This window comes from Nerophis ophidion, linkage group LG17, assembly GCF_033978795.1.
Source record: "Nerophis ophidion isolate RoL-2023_Sa linkage group LG17, RoL_Noph_v1.0, whole genome shotgun sequence".
Taxonomy (NCBI): Eukaryota; Metazoa; Chordata; class Actinopteri; order Syngnathiformes; family Syngnathidae; genus Nerophis; species Nerophis ophidion.
Genome location: NC_084627.1, coordinates 8,807,581 through 8,829,199, shown reverse-complemented (window position 1 = coordinate 8,829,199; position 21,619 = coordinate 8,807,581). Strand labels below are relative to the sequence as shown.

The 21,619-nt window shown below is 38.6% G+C and overlaps 1 protein-coding gene and 1 long non-coding RNA gene across 5 annotated transcripts; both read right to left on the bottom strand.

The window, feature by feature from the left end:
* Positions 1–824: 824 nt before the first annotated feature.
* oclna (occludin a) lies at positions 825–21,616 on the bottom strand. Of its 4 annotated transcripts, none has more exons than XM_061876144.1 (9): positions 21,529–21,616; positions 16,981–17,057; positions 16,238–16,901; positions 16,011–16,178; positions 8,200–8,330; positions 5,928–6,089; positions 5,672–5,843; positions 2,035–2,076; positions 825–1,977 (listed from the first exon to the last, which is right to left on the bottom strand). In XM_061876144.1, the coding sequence occupies exons 2-9, from the start codon at positions 17,028–17,030 to the stop codon at positions 1,879–1,881; spliced, it is 1,488 nt and encodes a 495-aa protein (XP_061732128.1). In that variant the 5' UTR covers positions 17,031–17,057; positions 21,529–21,616; the 3' UTR covers positions 825–1,878. The 4 variants fall into 4 exon arrangements, with proteins under 4 accessions (XP_061732128.1, XP_061732129.1, XP_061732126.1 ...); XM_061876145.1 differs by having other exon boundaries at positions 16,981–17,054; positions 21,529–21,612; XM_061876142.1 differs by having other exon boundaries at positions 16,238–16,904; positions 21,529–21,602.
* LOC133536008 (uncharacterized) lies at positions 9,527–11,825 on the bottom strand. Its single transcript, XR_009802368.1, has 2 exons — positions 10,133–11,825; positions 9,527–10,050 (listed from the first exon to the last, which is right to left on the bottom strand). It is a non-coding gene; the product is annotated as an uncharacterized LOC133536008 (long non-coding RNA).
* Positions 21,617–21,619: the final 3 nt, after the last annotated feature.

Genomic DNA, 21,619 nt, shown 5'->3' with positions numbered 1-21,619 from the left:
TTATCAAATTAAAATCCTAAAATTTTCAGTTTTAGGAAATTATTTTTCAAAATGTTATTTTTTTCCCCCAAATAAAGTCACATAATGTTGTGTTTTTAATTTCATGCTGTGACTTGCTTGGTTTTATACACATCTACTCAATAAATAACATCACGTGATAGTGGACCCCCTATTCTCTGTCAGGAGGCCACGCCCCTCTCAGTTTATGACACGCCCCCACACTCAATTCGGGCCAAAAGTCAGAAGCTGAAGACTCAAATATAGAATGAATAAATGCGAAAAAAAAAATAAATAAATAAAATAAATTTTAATTTTTATATATATATAAAGTACTATCTATCTAATATATATATATATATATATATATATATATATATATATATATATACACTCACATTTTTTTCAAATTCCCAGTGATATTTACATTCAACCTGAAAAATTGTGTGCACCTATTTTACATTTGTTTTAAAATTCTACATCAAAACTTTATTTTGTGGGTTTTTAAATAATTCAATTTCTGTAACTAACTTTTATTTATTTTCTTTTTTTTGCAAGATGACTATTTCTTTTAAAAAATGCAACATTAAAGGACAAGATATTGTATATTTTTGTAAAAAATATTGTAATAAAGTCCTTTTAAAAAAAGACTCGATTTTTGAGTTTGTAAAGTTTGTTTTTCCAAGTACAAAAATTCATTTTCCTCCACATTTAACAGTGAAATAATAAAACTGCAAACGTGCTCTTCAGTATTTTCTTCAAATTCCAAATTGTACAACGTGACTTTTTGAAGTTGTCTCACATGTGATGAATTAAACAGATAAGTGTTTGGTAGATTGTAGAGGACAATTTATTATTGTTGTAAGACAAATCATGGTAAAGATACACAACCGTGTCATAAAAACCCTCGCAAAACACACACAAAAATAGCTAAGGCTAAAAAAAATAAAAATAAGTGTTTTATACATGTTAGTCAAAATGTGCATTAAAAGATTAAAAACATTTAAAAATGGAGCTTATTGGGTTGATATAAGAAGAGTTCTTTGTTGCAGGCTTGATGCAGCGAGACTAACTATCTACAGTGTTTGTTCTGTGTGTCATACCATGATGTCATACCACCATGTCATACCATGATGTCATACCATGATGTCATACCACCATGTCATACCATGATGTCATACCACCATGTCATACCACCATGTCATACCACCATGTCATACCACCATGTCATACCACCATGTCATACCATGATGTCATACCACGATGTCATACCACCATGTCATACCATGATGTCATACCACCATGTCATACCACCATGTCATACCACCATGTCATACCACGATGTCATACGATGTCATACCACGATGTCATACCATGATGTCATACCACCATGTCATACCATGATGTCATACCACCATGTCATACCACCATGTCATACCACCATGTCATACCACGATGTCATACCACGATGTCATACCATGATGTCATACCATGATGTCATACCATGATGTCATACCATGATGTAATACCATGTCATAACACGATGTCATACCACCATGTCATACCACCATGTCATACCACGATGTCATACCATGATGTCATACCACCATGTCATACCACCATGTCATACCATGATGTCATACCACCATGTCATACCACCATGTCATACCACCATGGCATACCACCATGTCATACCATGATGTCATACCACCATGTCATACCACCATGTCATACCATGATGTCATACCACCATGTCATACCATGATGTCATACCACCATGTCATACCACCATGTCATACCATGATGTCATACCACCATGTCATACCAAGATGACCTGCAGTGACCACAGATGCAGATGGCTGGCAGGTCCAGTGTGGCGTCTCAGGCTCGGCGGTCGTAGTCGCTCACCATCTTCTTGATGTGGCTCAGTTTGGCCTTCAAGTATTTGCTGCGTCTCTTCCTGGCGCGGTAATCTGCCGACTGACACATCGGGGGAAATGTAACTCGCTGACGCTCGCTGGTGTCAGGAACACTCACCTTTTTCAAGTCCTTGATCTTGTTGTACTCGTCAAGAGCGTCCTGGTGAAAAACAAAAAGTGTTAAAGCCCATCATGTCCAAGGTGCAGAAGTAATCATGCACCATGTTGCTAAGATGTGTGAATGCTAAAATGCTGAAGTTGAAGTGAAATGCTGACAGAATGTAGCATGAATGGAAGAATAGTTGGAATGCTGGAATGGTTTGAATTTCCAGGAAAAAACGGAATTTGGTTTGGGAAAGTGTTTGTTTGAATGTCCAGGATAAGTGGAATGTGGAATGGTTTGAATCTGTTAAAAATGTGGGAATTTTAAAAATTGACAATTCATTTGGAATGGGGAAAATGTCTCTAAAAACTGGGAATTCGGGATTTTTTTTTTTTAATTATTGAAGGAGCGCACATAATTCCTGAATAGGCTGAATATTTTGCAGTTGTAACTGTTTGAATCGGATCAAAAAAATGTGAAAACTTTGAAGAATGTCCCGTTCTTTTAAAAAATGGGATTAACATGAACATTTGGAAATTCCGGGAGAAGAGGGAATTTTGGGGAAAATGGTAAAAAAAAACAAAAAAAAACCTTAATGTTGTGGTTGAGTTGAAATGGTTGGTGTTGGAATTTTTCAAAACGTTGGAGAAATGTTGAAGTAGTAACATTTTTAATTGAGAAATGGTATTATGGAATTCCTGGAATTTCGGGAAAACTGGAAATGTGTCCACTTCAAAAAACAACTTTGTTTTTTGTCCTGATTAAGAGGAATGTTTTGACGGTAGAACGCTTGAAGTGGGTTAAAAAATGTGGAAGGTGTAGGCGACAAAGAAAAAAAAAAGTAAAACAAATGGTTTTGAAACCAGGAATTCTGGGAATTTTTAGAATTTCTTTGAAAATGGAAAAAAGTTAGTTTGAATGTCCAGGATGAATGGAATGTGTTGAAGGTGGAATGGTTTGAATCAGTTGAAAAATGTGGAAATTTTAAAAAATGTACTATTTCGAATGGGGAAAATATCCCTAAAAACTGGGAATTTGACATTTGTTTTAGGAACGCACATAATTCCTGAACAGACTGAATATTTTGAAGTTATAACTGTTTGAATCGGATCAAAAAAATTTTGAGGACTTTGAAAAATGTCCCATTCTTTTCATTGGGAATATCATGAACATTTGGGAATTCCGGGAAAAGAGGGAATTTTTTGGAAAATGGTAAAAAAAAAAACCTTATTGTTCTGGGAAACTTTTTTGGGACTTGTAAAAATGTTAGTTTGAATGTCCAGGATAAGTGGAATGTGTCGAAGGTGGAATGGTTTGAATCTGTTGAAAATGTGGGAATTTAAAAAATTGACAATTTGGAATGGGGAAAATGTCTCTAAAAACTGGGAATTTTTTTTTTTAATTGTTGAAGGAACGCACATAATTCCTGAAAAGGCAGAATATTTTGCAGTTGTAACTGTTTGAATCGGATCAAAAAAATGTGAAAACTTTGAAAAATGTCCCATTCTTTTAAAAAATGGGATTATCATGAACATTTGGAAATTCCGTAAAAAAAAAAAAAAACCCTTAATGTTGTGATTGAGTTGAAATGGTTGGTGTTGGAATTTTTCAAAACGTTGGAGAAATGTTGAAGTAGTAACATTTTTATTTGAGAAATGGTACTATGGAATTCCTGGAATTTCGGGAAAACTGGAAATGTGTCCACTTCAAAAAACAACTGTTTTTTGTCCTGATTAAGAGGAATGTTTTGACGGTAAAACGGTTGAAGTGGGTTAAAAAATGTGGAAGGTGTACGCGACAGAAAGAAAAAAAAAAAAAAAAAAAAAGAGTAAAACAAATGGTTTTGAAACCAGGAATTCTGGGAATTTCTACAATTTCTTTGAAAATGGAAAAAAGTTAGTTTGAATGTCCAGGATGAGTGGAATGTGTTGAAAGTGGAATGGTTTGAATCGGTTGAAAAATGTGGAAATTTCAAAAATTGACTATTTCGAATGGGGAAAATATCCCTAAAAACTGGGAATTTGGGATTTTTTTTTTTATAATTGTTTTAGGAACGCACATAATTCCTGAACAGGCTGAATATTTTGAAGTTGTAACTGTTTGAATCGGATCAAAAAAATGTTTGAGGACTTTGAAAAATGTCCCATTCTTTTTATTGTGAATATCATGAACATTTGGGAATTCCGGGAAAAGAGGGAATTTTTGGGAAAATGGTAAAAAAACAAAAAAAAAAAACTTATTGTTCTGGGAAACTTTTTTGGGACTTGTAAAAATGTTAGTTTGAATGTCCAGGATGCTTGGAATGTGTTGAAGGACGAATGGTTTGAATCGGCGGTTGAAAAATGTGGACATTTTTAAAAATTGACAATTCAAAGGAAAAATATCCCTAAAAACTGTGAATTCTGGAAAAAAATGTTATAATTGTTGAAGGAGTGCACATAATTCCTGAACAGGCTGAATATTTTGAAGTTGTAACTGTTTGAATTGGATCAAAAAAATGTGACAGCTTTGAAAAATGTCCCATTCTTTTAATAAATGGGATTATAATAACACCTGGAAATTCCGGGAAAAGAGGTAATTTTTTGGGAAAATGGTAAAAAATGTATATATTTATACATATTCTGATTGAGTTGAAATGGTCGAGAAATGTCGAAGTAGTAACATTTTTATTTGAGAAATGGTATTATGGACTTCCTGGAATTTGGGGAAAACTAGGAATTTGTCCAGTTCAAAAAATAACTTTGCTTTTTTTTCCTAGATTAAGAGGAATGTTTTGACGGTGGAACGCTTGAAAAATGTGTAAGGACTAGGAGACAGAAAAAAATGTAAAACAAATTGTTTGGAAAACCGGGAATTCCTGGAATTTATTTGAACTTGCAAAAATGTTAGTTTGAATGTCCAGGATGAGTGGAATGTGTTGAAGGTGGAATGGTTTGAATCGGCGGTTGAAAAATGTGGAAATGTTGGAAGCAAGACACTTCACCCTTGCTCCTGATGGGTGCTGGTTAGCGCCTTGCATGGCAGCTCCCTCCATCAGTGTGTGAATGTGTGTGTGAATGTGTAAATGTGGAAGTAATGTCAAAGCGCTTTGAGTACCTTGAAGGTAGAAAAGTGCTATATAAGTACAAGCCATTTACCATTTAAGTTTGAAAAATGGCCAATTCATTTTGAATAAGAAAAAATGGGAAAACCTGGAATTAGTCAAGGGAGACCCCAAAAGGGACAAGCGGTAGAAAATGTGTGAATGGATGGAAGTCCCAAATATGCTGAACACTTTGAAGTTGGAAGTGTTTGAATTAGAATGTGGAATGTTCTCCCTGACCAACTGAGGGCACCTCAGACTGTGGATGATTTTAAAAAAGGCTCAAAAACCCATCTTTTAAAAAAGCCTTTTTATAGACATGCATGCTGGTTCTAGCTATCGGACTAATTCCAGTTTTATATTTTATTGATTTTATTTTATTTTTATTATTATTATTACTATTTTTTTTACATTGTGGCACTTTGAGGTTGTTTGCGCAAAGTGCTTTTTTTTTTTTTTTACCATAAAATCTATTATTAGTATTATTATTCTGACAAATGTGGAAGGTGGAGGATGAGATGGACATATCTGAAAGTGACCACACGGGGGCAGTGTTTGGTAAAAACTGACCAGGTACTGGGGACTGCCCTCGGGCAGCTCGTACAGTTCTCGGTCCACGTCAGACAGCCTCTTGTTGATGGCGTCCAGCTCCGCCTGCAGGTCCTTGTACTCCTGGTGGTCGCGGTCGAACTCGCGCTTGTAGTTGTTACGCTGCGGCTCGTCGGCGATGGCGGGGAACTCGCTGCGGGAGGAGGAGGAGGCGGCCATGACCCCTGGTGACCGGGAAGAGGTCGGCGCCCAAAAACGGGCAAGTAGGCGTGCTCACCTGTAGAAGTCGTTGTCGTCGTCGTCCAGCTCGTCTCCCGAGGAGGCGTAGTCGGCGTCGGGGTCACGACCCGGGCGCCGCCTGTTGGTTCTGCCGACTGAGCTCGGAACCTCAGAGTTGGCGCCGTAAGGAGCGTTGCTAAGAGGTCGCTCCTCCGCGGGTCTGACACACACACACACACACACACACACACACACACACAACACACACATTACACAACATGACACATGCGAAACTAGACTGTTTGCTTAGTTTGTGAATGAATGAGTCATGGCATCATGACGACCAGGACAAAAGTATCGGGACACCTCCAGGAAGCGAAAGTGTGCGTCTCAACTGGCTTCCTGTGTGAGGTGTGGAGATGTGGAATATTTCTACATGCTGGGAACACAGAAATGTTTTTATACATAAATATCGGTTTCTGAAAGTAAAAGCTTCCGTTTTCTAATTGGTTGAATGGTTTCAAACGATTACTTCAATCTTGGGGAATGGTTAAAAGTACAAAAGCCTTTAAATTGATATTGTTATTGCAAAAATTTTAAGTGATAAAAAAAATGTTGGTCTTTTTTAATTTTATATTTCATCAAATTTATATATTAATATTTCTATTTACGGGCTTCACGGTGGCAGAGGGGTTAGTGCGTCTGCCTCACAATACGAAGGTCCTGCAGTCCTGGGTTCAAATCCAGGCTCGGGATCTTTCTGTGTGGAGTTTGCATGTTCTCCCCGTGAATGCGTGGGTTCCCTCCGGGTACTCCGGCTTCCTCCCACTTCCAAAGACATGCACCTGGGGATAGGTTGATTGGCAACACTAAATTGGCCCTAGTGTGTGAATGTTGTCTGTCTATCTGTGTTGGCCCTGCGATGAGGTGGCGACTTGTCCAGGGTGTACCCTGCCTTCCGCCCGATTGTAGCTGAGATAGGCGCCAGCGCCCCCCGCGACCCCGAAAGGGAATAAGCGGTAGAAAATGGATGGATGGATGGATATTTCTATTTACTTTTAATTTAATTCCTTGACAAGTTTTGTTAAAGTCATAAGTTGCTCAACCTGATGGATGTGTAAAATTGCTGACTGTTGCAAAAAGTTTTTGTTTTTTAAATCACTTAAAATATTTGCAACAAAAATATGAATTTAAAGGCTTTTGTACTTTTAAGTGATTTTAAGTAGCGCTTTTGTCTTTTTAAATTTTGTATTTTTTTAATCACTTAAAATGTTTGCAATAACGATATCAATTTAAAAGCTTTTGTAGTTTTAAGAGCCATTTTTTGGTCTTTTTGAATTTTATTTTTTATCATTTTGTTTATTATTATTATTTTTAATATTCTATTTTTAAATCACTTAAAAGTGTTGTAATAACGATCAGTTCAAAGGCTTTTGTACTTTTAAGGGATTTAAATTAGCCTTTTTTTTGTCGTTTTGAATTTTAATTTATATCAATTTATTATTTTCAATTCACTATTTTTAAATCACTTAAAATTGTTGTAATAACGATCAGTTTAAAGGCGTTTTTACTTTTAAGTGATTCAAATTAGACCTTTTTTGTCTTTTTGAATTTTGTATTTTTTTCTAAATCACTTAAAATGTTTACAATAACAATATCAATTTAAAGGCTTTTGTAGTTTTAAGAGCTTTTAAATAGCCATTTTTTTTGTCTTTTTGAATCTTATATTTTATCATTTTGTTTATTATTTGTAATACTCTATTTTCAAATCACTTAAAATTGTTGTAATAACGATCAGTTTAAAGGCTTTTGTAATTTTAAGGGATTTAAATTAGCCATTTTATTTTGCCTTTTTGAATATCATATTGTTTATTATTATTTATAATATTCTATTTGCAATGCATTTATTTTCTTTCCTTGACATGTTTTGTTAGTCATAATTTGCAAAATTGCTTAATGTTGCAAAAAGAAATTAAATAGTTCATTTAAATCACTTAAAATGTTTGTAATAATGATATCAGTTTAAAGGATTTTGTATATTTAGGTGATTCAAATTAGTCCTTTTTTTGTCTTTTTAAATTTTATATTTTTGTTTATTGTTATTGTTTACTATTTGTAATACTGTATTTGTATCTGCTTGTATTTTCTTTCCTTGACATGTTTTGTTTAAGTCATAATTTGCTCAACCTGGTGGATGTGTAAAATTGCTGACTATAATGCCAAAACATTTTTGTAAATAAATGACTAAATAATAACTAAAACTTGGTTCCTCTCTTTGACAAGAAGGACTATGTTCTTCCAGGACAAAGGACTAAGGTGGAGGTACTGACGGGGGTGTGTAGTTGTAGCGAGGCTTGCTGTAGTTGGTGCTCTCGTCGTCCAGGTGGTTCCTGGAGCCTCTCAAGTTCTCCGGGTAGTCGGACATGGGCAGCTCCTGAGGCGGGACGGACACGTTGTTGACCTGCAGAAAAGAAGAAGACTTGTTGAAGGCATGGTCAGACAAGCTGGGAAGATATTAGGATACTTTTGACAAAGCTCCAACATGACAAGTACTGAGTGCAGAACAAGATGGATCCATAGCTGGAGTTCTTCAAAGGATACTATTGGAACGCCGCACTTGAATAAAGTCCTGGTTAAGACCGGGTACTTTTCAACTGATATGGTGTCGCAACACCGGTACTTTCCAGGTTTTTTAGAGTTCATTATAAATTAAATTATATAATATATTTTTTTATGTAACAAATAAAATGAGCTGATTTTAGATAACTGTGCTGTCAGGTTGTTGTATCTTTTTTTTAGGGACCGAATGTCCATTTGGGACAAAGGACCCTATTGAATTTCCAAGGTTTTATTATTATTATAATACCGCTGCCTCTTTGAGCTGTAATTTGACCCCCTTAACATGCTTCACAACTCACCAAATTTGACACACACATCAGGACTGCCGAAAATTGCGATCTAAAAAACCAAACCACAAAACTGCTCTCTAGCGCACCCTAGAAAGAAAACACAGACAAAACTGTATGTAACTTCCAGTAGGAATGTCGTAGAAACATGTAACAAAAACCACTATGTAGGCCTCAGTTAGACCTATATTTCATCCACTGAGACCCCCCCGGCTAAAATCAACAGGAAGTTTGCTATTCCCACTTCAATACAAAAGTTGGCTAAAAAATTTCACTTTTTTTCAAACATTATCTCCTCTGAGGCTGTTTGTCGTTTCGGCTTCAAATAAGCACAGAAATAAATAAATAAATGATAAATGGGTTGTACTTGTATAGCGCTTTTCTACCTTCAAGGTACTCAAAGCGCTTTGACACTACTTCCACATTTACCCATTCACACACACATTCACACACTGATGGAGGGAGCTGCCATGCAAGGCGCTAACCAGCACCCATCAGGAGCAAGGGTGAAGTGTCTTGATCAGGACACAACGGACGTGACGAGGTTGGTACTAGGTGGGATATGAACCAGGGACCCTCGGGTTGCGCACGGCCACCGTCCCAGAAGAGAGATTGAACCCTTCTGATTAAAACTTAAAGAGTTTTAATTACTACCTCTGTTTGGATTTTATGAGCCCGCAAAGAACCATTGCCCTGTTGATGTTGTCACAAAATGGCGGCTTTCTGCTCAGACAAAACTGTAGGACAGTCATACACACATGAAACAAAAACCTCCATGTAGGTCTCACTGAGACCTATATTTCATACACTGACAACCTCCAGCTAAAATGTACAGGAAGTTTGCTCTAATACATTCACAATGTATTACAGTCTCAAAATAGCGGCACCAAGGCATCCTTATAAAATGCCCAAGCCACTTTACAACTGTTATTACTACAAGACTGATGTATAACACATATGTATACAACTTTTTCTCTGTGTAATAATCCATCCATCCATCCATCCATCTTCTACCGCTTATCTGGGCTTGGGTCGCGGGGGCATTAGCCAAAGCAGTCCCGTCCATTGCTCCTTGCAGCTTTAATTTCTAATTAAATTTCTCAGTCTCATTTGCGAGTATTGGAACCTCAATTTACCAATCTCTCTACTAGCAAACTTTTTTTGTTTACAAACTTATCACCTTCATTTATCCATTTTGTGTCCCACTGGCAGCCATTTTGTGCTTGCTCGTATTGGAGAGTTCTAGAAAGTTTTTAGTTGTGATAACGGAATTTTCTGGGAAAAAGATGTGTTAGAATAATTATGTGCAAGTTATCACAAAACTCTTATGCTTAAAGGACGTTGCTATAGTTATTACCAACTGTGCTGAAGTTGTACTTTTCTATCTGTGCAAAGCGAGTCGTCTCCTATCAGTGTCTGTGTCCAGAACCGGCCTGCTGACTGCCAAGGGAGAACATCGAGTGTTGTGACGCAGACAGAGCAGAGACAGGGCGATATCACGAGTGTTAGCACATTTGCTTTTCATGAATAGTCAAATATTGTGTCTAACTGGGGCTGCTGAGATTACTCTCCCCTTCCTTCAGCGGCAGCCTCAGTGACGTAACCAGGGACCTCCCAGATAGAGGAGCACTTGGGCAGGATTTTAGAGCGTAGGTTGTTTCTTTAACTAGAGTACAGCCCAAACATCTCTCTTCATTGAGCAAAATTGAACTCTGTCTCTGCATGATTCCTTGCTTCTTGTCTGTTTAATAGATGTCATCAGCGTTTGAACCTGACAGATGCCAATGCGGACTTATTTCACAGTGGGGGGAAAAAATACTACCTCGCGTTTCAAGAAAAGAAATGACTTTAAAATGTTTTTAACTTTTTTAACTGTTTTTAAATGCTTTTTATCCAACAAATTATTCTTAGGGTAGTTTGTATTTGCTATTTCAATGTGTTTCTTAATTCTGTTTTAATTTTTTTTTTTTAATCTGTCCTTTGCCTGTATTTCTTTGTGGTGTTCAGCCCTTTGTTCTTTAACTGTGCTTGTTTTTAAAGGGCTTTATAAATAAAGATGGTATGGTATGTACACACACTGTCCTTCTCCCACGGTCTGCTTCTCCGCCGACGTTCATGTACTGTAAGCGGATTTTTCTTTTTTTAAATGTTTATTATTGTAGCGATATGGTTGTTAAAGCTAAGAATTTTTGTGATTTCTGATCGTTTGTTAGGGCACAAGAGGGACTTTTGTGCGTGTGCACGTGTTTGTAGAGCAACCCATACAGCACAGTTCAGCTTGCCGTTGTTGTTTTGGCTTGTTGATAAAGAGCTAGTGAATCCATCACCATCTTGTTAGGAATTTCCCAGAAGTCCCAGTTTTTAGGGACATTTTCTCCATTCAAAATGAATTGCTCATTTTTCAAACTTCCACCACGCTCACATTTTTCCAACAACACATTCCACTCATCCTGGAGATTCAAACTAACACTTTCCCTCGCTCCAAACCAAATTCCATTTTTCATGGAAATTCAAACTCTTCCGCATTCAAACTATTCTTACATTCATACGACAGTCTGTCAGCTACAGCATTGGAGCATTCACAGGCAATTACTTCAGGTATTGCCTCATCTAGTTCCAAAAATGATTCCCCAAATCTAAACTTCTTTGAAAACACACTGAAGGTTTTTGATGGCAGATCTCAGTGGAAGGAGAAGGCTGCAAAGTTGTCGTTCTGGAACGACGCGCGAGCTCGGTCTTGTCAGATCATGTGATCTGAATCAAAACAACACAACATGAGCGTGCACTTTTACAACATCTTTTCACCTTCCCGGCGAGCGTATAATGTCATGTGAGTAACACACACACACACACACACACACACACACACACACACACACACACACACACACACACACACACACACACACACACAGTGACACAGAAATGCAGGTAGGAATGTGAGAGGACTTTTTCTTGTCAGCATCCAACTGAAACTGTACCACAAGATGGTGACACACCTTGAAACCAAACGTGCGCACGCACACACACACACACAAACACACGCACACACAAACGCTAACCCTACCCCCAACCTCCTTCTGCCTTCCCCCTCCCCCCTGTAAATTCTGACAGCCACCAAACTGGTTAAACCGCCTCAACACGTGTACACACACACACACACACACACACACACACACAAACACACACTGTAATATATACCTCTATACCAGGGGTGTCAAACTCAAATACGGAGTGGGCCAAAATTTTTAAGCGGAACAAAGCCGCGGGCCAAGGTTGAACAAATGAACCTTTTAATAGGGACCCAAACAAGTTTTGCACTAAATATTGAACCAGCAAGGCTTTTATAACTTTAGTGACATGCAAAATCCAATTTAAAAATAATAATAATAATAATTCAAATAATATCATTGGCATATCGAATAAAATTTAAATAAAAATGTTATGCCTTTTTTTCTATTTGCAATCTTCTGAGGTAAATATCACATTTTTTCCACAGGCTAATAATAAATTTGAAAATAAAATAACAATAATGAATGAACCAAACGTTCAAGTCTTTAAGTAGCAAGAGAAAATGCATGAATAAAACGTTAATTATTGGTCAGTTTACTGGAAGTTTCCCGGAAGAGTTAGTGCTGCAAGGGGCTCTGGGTATTTGTTCTGTTGTGTTACGGTGCGGATGTTCACCCGAAATGTGTTTGTCATTCTTGTTTGGTGTGGGTTCACAGTGTGGCGCATATTGGTAACAGTGCTAAAGTTGTTTATACGGCCACCCTCAGTGTGACCTGTATGGCTGTTGACCAAGTATGCTTGGCATTCACTTGTGCGTGTGTGTGTGTGTAAAAGCCACAAATATGTGACACGCTGTTAGTATGGAGGAAAAGCGGACGTGACAACAGGTTGTAGACAACGCTAAAGGCAGTGCCTTAAATGCACGCCCCCAATATAGTTGTCCAGGTGGAAATCGGTAGAAATTCGGGAGAATGGTTGCCCCGGGAGATTTTCGGGAGGGGCACTGAACTTCGGGAGTCTACCGGGAACATTAGGAGGGTTGGCAAGTATGAGTATTAGCGGTGAATGTGGTGTTACAGCGACACCGACGCTGTATAACACCGGCGGGCCAACTCTAATGCTAAATTGATATTGACTCAAGGGAGATTTGGCCCGCGAGCCAGAGTTTGACACCCAAGCTCTATACATAGCCAATCCAATCCACTTTATTTATATAGCACATTTAAACAACAAAATGTTTCCCAAGTGCTGCACGACAATATTAAAAACAACATTCAAATACTATCCTGAGCTCCACCAATGACTGAATAAAAAATAAAAATAAATAAATCCATCCATCCATCCATTTTCTACCGCTTGTCCCTTTTGGGGTCGCTGGAGCCTATCTCGGCTGCATTCGGGTGGAAGGCGCCATACACCCTGGACAAGTCGCCATCTCATCGCAGGGCCAACACAGATAGACAGACATATTTGTGTTATATCTCTTATCCATCCATCCATTTTATACCGCTTGTCACTTTTGGGGTCGCTGGAGCCTATCTCAGCCGCATTCGGGCGGAAGGCGGGGTACACCCTGGACAAGTGGCCACCTCATCGCAGGGGCAACACAGATAGACAGACAACATATAGAATGTCATATTTTCTTCAACACTAGTTTTAACAATACTGCAAATATATGTAAAATTATTTGCAGTATTGTTAAAACCGGTGTTGAAAAATATTTATACCAAAATGGATACATGGATGATACAGCAGAGGATTGGCAGAATGTCATGTGGTCAGATGAAACCAAAATAGAACTTTTTGGTACAAACTCAACTCGTCGTGTTTGGAGGAAGAAGAATACTGAGTTGCATCCCAAGAACACCACACCTACTGTGAAGCATGGGGGTGGAAACATAATGCTTTGGGGCTGTTTTTCTGCTAAGGGGACAGGACGATTGATCCGTGTTAAGGAAAGAATGAATGGGGCCATGTATCCTGAGATTTTGAGCCAAAACCTCCTTCCATCAGTGAGAGCTTTGACTGGTTGACAAAATACTTATTTTACACCATAATTTACAAATAAATTCTTTAAAATTCCTACAATGTGAATTCCTGGATTCTTTTTCCACATTCTGTCTCTCACAGTTGAAGTGTACCTATGATGAAAATTACAGACCTCTGTCATCATTTTAAGTGGGAGAACTTGCACAATCAATGGCTGACTAAATACTTTTTTGCCCCACTGTGTATATATATATATATATATATATATATATATATACACAAACACACATACATACATATATATATACATATACATGTATATATATACATATATACACACACATTTTTGGTTTGTTTAATAGTTAAAACAAATTTACATTATTGCAATCAGTTGATAAAACGTTGTCCTTTACAATTATAAATGGTTGTTTTTTTTTAAATCTACTACTCTGCTAGCTTGTCAGCAGACTGGAGTAGATCCTGCTGAAATCTATGTATTGAATGAATACAGAATCCTTTTGAATCGGAAAAATAGCGTTTTTGAATCGAGAATCGAATTGAATCGAAACATTTTTATATATTATCGAATCGTGGCCCCAAGAATCGATATTGAATCGAATCTTGGGACACCCAAAGATTCACAGCCCTAATATATATATATATAAAATAAATATCCATCCATCCATCCATTTTCTACCGCTTATTCCCTTTTGGGGTCGCGGGGGGTGCTGGCGCCAAATATATATAAATAAATAAATAGATTACTGTACAGATAAATATATTGCACTTTTTCACATGCGTCCACGTTTATGGATGTATGTTATATTGTCTTTTTAATTCCAGCGAGTTAATCCATTTTGGGGGGAGTTGAGTGGATAATTTAATATGATGCGTTCAAGAGTCTTAAGGCCTGAGGGAAGAAGCTGCTACAGAACCTGGAAGTTCTGCTTCGGAGGCTGCGGAACTACTTTCTAGAGTCCAGGAGTGAAAACAGTCCTTGGTGAATGTGGGAGGAGTCTTTGCAAATTTTCTGAGCCCTGGTCAGGCAGCGGCTTTTAATGAATTATATATTATTTATTTTGATATACTTAAATAAATCAGATTTTTGTATGTTATTATATATAGGTTGTATATAACTATATATTATGCATATTTATGTAGATTTTATTTTTACAATATGCAGTGATAATGCTACTTGGATAGTGATACTTGATAAGTGTTATTTATGATTAAAAGGAATGTAGTTTATTTTCCGTAATGGAGGTGACTATTACAGTATAAGCTTAGGAGCAGCAACACTTCGTGTATGGAGACACATAATTAGCTGCCAGACGCTTGATTTACATACATGTATATATATATATATATATATATATATATATATATATATATATATATATATATATATATATATATATATATATATATATATATATATATATATATATATATATATATATATAGGTGTGGGAAAAATCACAAGACTACTTCATCTCTACAGAACTGTTTCATGAGGGGTTCCCTCAATCATCAGGAGACCCCAAAATCTCCTGATGATTGAGGGAACCCCTCATGAAACAGTTCTGTAGAGATGAAGTAGTCTTGTGATTTTTCCCACACCTACATATTGCGCTCTACCACGGTATCGAGCACTATTCTCTGGATAATCCAATCAAGAGATATATATATATATATATATATATATATATATATATATATATACACACACACAAATATATATATATATATCATACATACCGGTATAAAAACATTAATTTATACACATATATACACACACACACACACACACACACACACACACACACACACACATGCACTTATAAACATAGACATAAAAAAACATGTATATAAATATATACGGGACAAGCGGTAGGTAATGGATGGTTGGATATATATATATATTTTTTTTTTTTTATCGCTAGATGGTGAAAACATTAGCAACTCAGAAGGTTACTTAATACTTTTCTGACTCAACCATATTTTTTCCAACGTTTGAACTCGGGATTGTTTAAATTGTTGCTAATTAGGGATTGTTAAAAGATGAAAAGATTAGCTTGATTATGAACTTTAGTATTATGGGAGGGTTTATCTACTTTAAGAGTGTGTGTGTGCATGTGTGTATGCGTGTTTGTGTGTGTGTGTATGTGTTTGTGTGTGTGTGTATGTGTTTGTGTGTGTGTGTATGTGTTTGTGTGTGTGTGTGTGTCCCTCACCCAGGCCTCCACGTCCTGCGGCGGCTCAGCATCGTCCACCACCTTGACGCGCTTCCACAGGATGTTGCTCTTCCCGTAGTTGATGAGCTTCTTGCGCGTCTTGACCGCAAACACCAGCATGATGATGAGGGCGGCGACCACCAGGAAGCCAAAGACCACGGCGACGGCCTGCGAGGACACCACACTGAGCAGCTGAACATCACCATCAAAGACGGCGGCGCGCTGACCTCCTGCGGCTCCACCACGCAGTAGTGGTACAGGTACTGGTTGACGAAGACGCCCGAAGTCTGCTGCTGCTGGAACGGCGCGCACAGGGCGGCGATCTGGCTGCCGTAGGCGGAGCCTTGGGACTGCGCCGTGGGGTTGACCGCCACCAGGTAACAGATGGTGGCGATCAGCATCAGCAGAGCCAAGATGGCGCAGATGATGATGACGGCCAGGTAGAACTTCCTGCTTTCTGATATGCTCTGGTGGGACACGATGATGATGAAGATGGCCAGCGTGGCGATGAAGGTGATGGCCGCCATGGCGATGATGAAGCCCTTGGCCGAGCGGGGGTCGTTGTAGTTCCCGCCTAGTCCCGCGTAGCCGTAGTTGTTCCCAGCCCCGAATCCCCCGCCAAAGCTGCCGCCGCCAAATCCCCCGCCGCCGAATCCCCCGCCGCCGAATCCCCCGCCGCCGATACCTCCGCCGCCGATACCTCCCCCGAAGCCGGACATCGCCCGCTGGGAGTCCCACGCCAAGGTGGACGCCACGCAGGCGAAGATGGCGACGCACAGCACGATGGCGATGATGGACATGATCTTCAGGATGCCCGGCGGCGACGTCCAGCGGTAGAAGTGCTGGAACTCGTCGTCCGGATAGTAGGAGTAGGCGGGCTGAGCGGGGGGGCTGCTGCCGAGGAGCACACGGTCAACAAGTTTCATGGCCGACCACCAAACCTCATCAAGTCCATCAGAAGGAGACTTACTAGCCATTGGGCTCGTACGGAGGCGGGCTCCCGTTGGGCCTGCCGGACATTTCTGATGCTCTTTAGTTGGACTTCTTCTGGAACACAACATTTTTACTCTCACTTTTCTACACAGCAACTCATAAACTGTTGTTTAGCTGAACTACACGCTGCTAAAGTCAGGTTGAGCAAATACTGTCTTTTGCAAAACATGTCAAGGAAAGAAGACTAAAGCAAACACAAATAGAATACATAATTTAAAAAAATAGGATACAATACAAACCCCGTTTCCATATGAGTTGGGAAATTGTGTTAGATGTAAATATAAACAGAATACAATGATTTGCAAATCCTTTTCAACCCATATTCAGTTGAATATGCTACAAAGACAACATATTTGATGTTCAAACTCAAACTTTGGTTTTTTTTGCAAATAATAAGTAACTTGGAATTTCATGGCTGCAACATGTGCCAAAGTAGTTGGGAAAGGGCATGTTCACCACTGTGTTACATCACCTTTTCTTTTAACAACACTCAATAAACGTTTGGGAACTGAGGAAACTAATTGTTGAAGCTTTGAAAGTGGAATTCTTTCCCATTCTTGTTTTATGTAGAGCTTCAGTCCTTCAACAGTCCGGGGTCTCCGCTGTCCTATTTTACGCTTCATAATGCGCCACACATTTTCCATGGGAGACAGGTCTGGACTGCAGGCGGGCCAGGAAAGTACCCGCACTCTTTTTTTACGAAACACCACGCTGTTGTAACACATGCTGAATGTGGCTTGGCATTGTCTTGCTGAAATAAGCAGGGGCGTCCATGAAAAAGACGGCGCTTAGTTGGCAGCATATGTTGTTCCAAAACCTGTATGTACCTTTCAGCATTAATGGTGCCTTCACAGATGTGTAAGTTACCCATGCCTTGGGCACCAATGCACCCCCATACCATCACAGATGCTGGCTTTTCAACTTTGTGTCGATTACAGTTTGGATGGATTCACTTCCCCTTTGGTCCGGATGACACAATGTCGAATATTTCCAAAAACTATTTGAAATGTGGACTTGTCAGACCACAGAACATTTTCCACTTGGCATCAGTCCATCTTAGAGAAGCCGGTGACATTTCTGGATGTTGTTGATAAATGGCTTATGCTTTGCATGGTAGAGCTTGAACTTGCACTTACAAATGTAGCAACAAACTGTATTTAGTGACAGTGCTTTTTTGAAATTATCCTGAGTCCATGTGGTGATATCCTTTAGAGATTGATGTCGGTTTTTGATACAGTGCCGTCTGAGGGATCGAAGGTCACGGTCATTCAATGTTGGTTTCCGGCCACGTGGAGTAAATTCTCCAGATTCTCTGAACCTTTTGATATTATGGAGCGTATATGGTGAAATCCCTAAATTTCTTGCAATCGCACTTTGAGAAACGTTGTTCTTAAACTGTTTGACTATTTGTTGACCTATCAACTACAGAGTTTACATTTTTAATGTTTTCTGCTGGTATTGTGCCTCCGCATTTTTTAATGAACAAAAATGTGCCTTGGCTCCAAAGAGGTTGAAAAACACTGTTATACAGTATATGCCTTGTGCTCTTATTCTGAAGGCGCTAAGAGAGGAAGTGGTGACACATTGCGGTGGAGCCGAGTTTTGAAAACACACCAAATAAAGTGGTCCTCGTGTAAAACCGGAGCCTCCGTGTTTGTTATTTAGTAGCTTTATACAGTACAGGCCACTTATATAAACCCTCGGTCACATTGGTGGCAAAGAAAGACGTCTAATTAACGTAAAGTTGGGAGAATCAGCTAGCTTCATCTCAGTTAGCCGCAGCTAGCACAACGGCGGAGCTTCGTCTTGTCAGAAAACACGAATACTTCTTTCATCTTGCTGCTGATTTATGAGAACCACTTTATTTCCTTTGTTTTCAAAACTCCGCTCCACCGCATTTGTCACCACTTCCGCCTTCAAAATAAGAGCTGAAGGCATATACTGAGTTGAGTTGAGTTTGAGTTTATTTGGAACATGCATACATACAACATGATACATCGCAATTTCCAGTCTCTCTTTTCAACATGTTTGGAAAAGGTTTAGGAAGAAGCAGAGCTTATTTAATCCTTTTACATAACAGTTGCTAAAACTTTTGTTCACTTCCTGTTCTCAATGTATTCCCAATATACTCCATAAGTCGTCACAATGAAAATAAATAAATAATTGGCGAAGTAAGTTTTAGTCCATACGATGAGATAAGTAAGATTATTTTGAGAATGAACGAATGAATGGGTGAATAAATTCAGAATGTTTATATTCTTTTTTGTACTTTGTAAACACTTGAAGTTTGAAGAGTTTCTTGAAGTGGATCATATTAGTACATTGTTTGATTGATTTGCTTAATCCGTTCCATCATTTAATTCAACATACTGATGTACTGAAGGTCTTAAAGTCTTAAGTAGTCTTAAGTAGTGTCAAAGCGCTTTGAGTACCTTGAAGGTAGAAAAGCGCTATACAAGTACAACCCATTTATCATTCATTTATTTATTTAAAGGGGAACATTATCAGCAGACCTATGTAAGCGTCAATATATACCTTGATGGTGCAGAAAAAAGACCATAATTTTTTTACCGATTTCCGAACTCTAAATGGGTGAATTTTGGCCAATTAAACGCCTTTCTGTTTATCGCGCTGGAGGCGATGACGTCAGAATGTGACGTCGCCGAGGTAACACACCCACCATTTTCATTTTCAACACATTACAAACACCGGGTCTCAGCTCTGTTATTTTCCGTTTTTTCGACTATTTTTTGGAACCTTGGAGACATCATGCCTCGTGGGTGTGTTGTCGGAGGTTGTAACAACACTAACAGGGAGGGATTCAAGTTGCACCACTGGCCCCAAGATGCCAAAGTGTCTGCCGCCAGACCCCCATTGAATGTGCCAGAGTGTCTCCACATTTGACCGGCGATGCTAAGACAGACATGGCACAGAGATGTATGGATAACCTGCAGATGCATTTGCAACGATAGTCAACGAAATCACAAAGGTGACTTTTGTTGATGTTGACTGCCAGCTAATCGATGCTAACATGCTACGCTAATCGATGCTAACATGCTATTTACCGGCAGTGCTAAAGCAGACATGGCACAGAGATGTATGGATAACCTGTAGATGCATTTGCAACTATATTACGTTTCCTTCCACCCACATTTAATGCGAAACAAACACTTACCAATCGACGGATTTAAGTCGCTCCAGTGTCAAAAGATGCGAAAGTCCTGATCGTTTGGTCCGCAGATTTTACCGGCGATGCTAACGCAGCTATTCGGCCATGCTATGGCTATGAATAGCGTCAATAGCTATTCGCTCAATAGCTTCAGTTTCTTCTTCAATATTTTCATACTCCAACCATCTGTTTCAATACATGCGTAATCTGTTGAATCGCTGAAATCCGAGTTTGAATCCGAGCTAATGTCGCTATATCTTGCTGTGGTATTCCCATTGTTTGTTTACATTGGCAGCACTGTGTGACGTCACAGGGAAATGGCCAGTGTCTTCGCAGAGAGCGAAAATAAGGCACTTTAAAGCTTTATTTAGGGATATTCCGAGCACCGGTAACATTTTGAAAAAAACTTCAAAAAATACAACAAGCCACTGGGAACTGATTTGTATTGTTTTTAACCCTTTTGAAATTGTGGTAATGTTCCCCTTTAAGTGTTGTACGTGCGTACAAATGTTTTAAATTACATTTTTCTCTAAGATTATATTTCTCCTCTTTTGTTGAGAAGAATTGTTGTGTATTGTTGGGAAGCAGGATGTAGTTTTTTTTGTGTATAATTTTAGCTGTTTGCAATTTCACTATGTTTGATTTAATAAATAAAGGGTTTGTATGTTCTCTATATCCAACATGATGTATTATTGTAACTGACCTTTTTTGTCACACTGTTAGTGAATGAAAGTGTACTTTTGTAGTTATTTCCCCATATTTCTACACAGTAAGTCAGATATGTAACATTAGTCAGCAGAAGAGAATTTTAAGTAATTTTTGGTCCAGAACATATTTGGCTTTATTCATTATTTACGTGTTTCTTGCTACTTAATGTTGTATATTTTTAACATGAAATTTCCAGTTCAATTTATCATCAATCATTAAACCTAAAATGTGGTTTCATTTACTCTTTCAATTTATATTCCTTCTATTTGTATTTGTTTGACTTTCTCTTCTACTTTTACCAAATAGCATGATTTTACTTTCACTGAGATTCAATGATTCAATTGACTGTAAAACAGGAACTTAACGTCACAAAAAGACAAGTCCATAAAAATAAGTTATTCAGACAAAAAAAAGCTAATCTAAATCACTTTAAATTTCTGGAATAACGAAATTAATTTAAGGGCTAAGCTAGCTGCTAGCTGCTAGCTTCTTTTAGCTAGCGGACATGATTGATCAATGACGTCATTAAAGCGACTTCAAAGCGTGTGGACGACGTGAAGGTCAGTTTGAGGGCAAACAAGACAAGAGTTTGAAGTTGCTGGAAGAGAAAAAGAGCAGAATTATGTTGAAATAAGAGGAGGTGCTCACCGTCTGCTGCTGGAAGTGTTGCTGAGTCCGCGACAAACAAGCTGAGGACCACACCTTGACGGCTCTTGGCCACGCCCCCTCACAGGTGTCT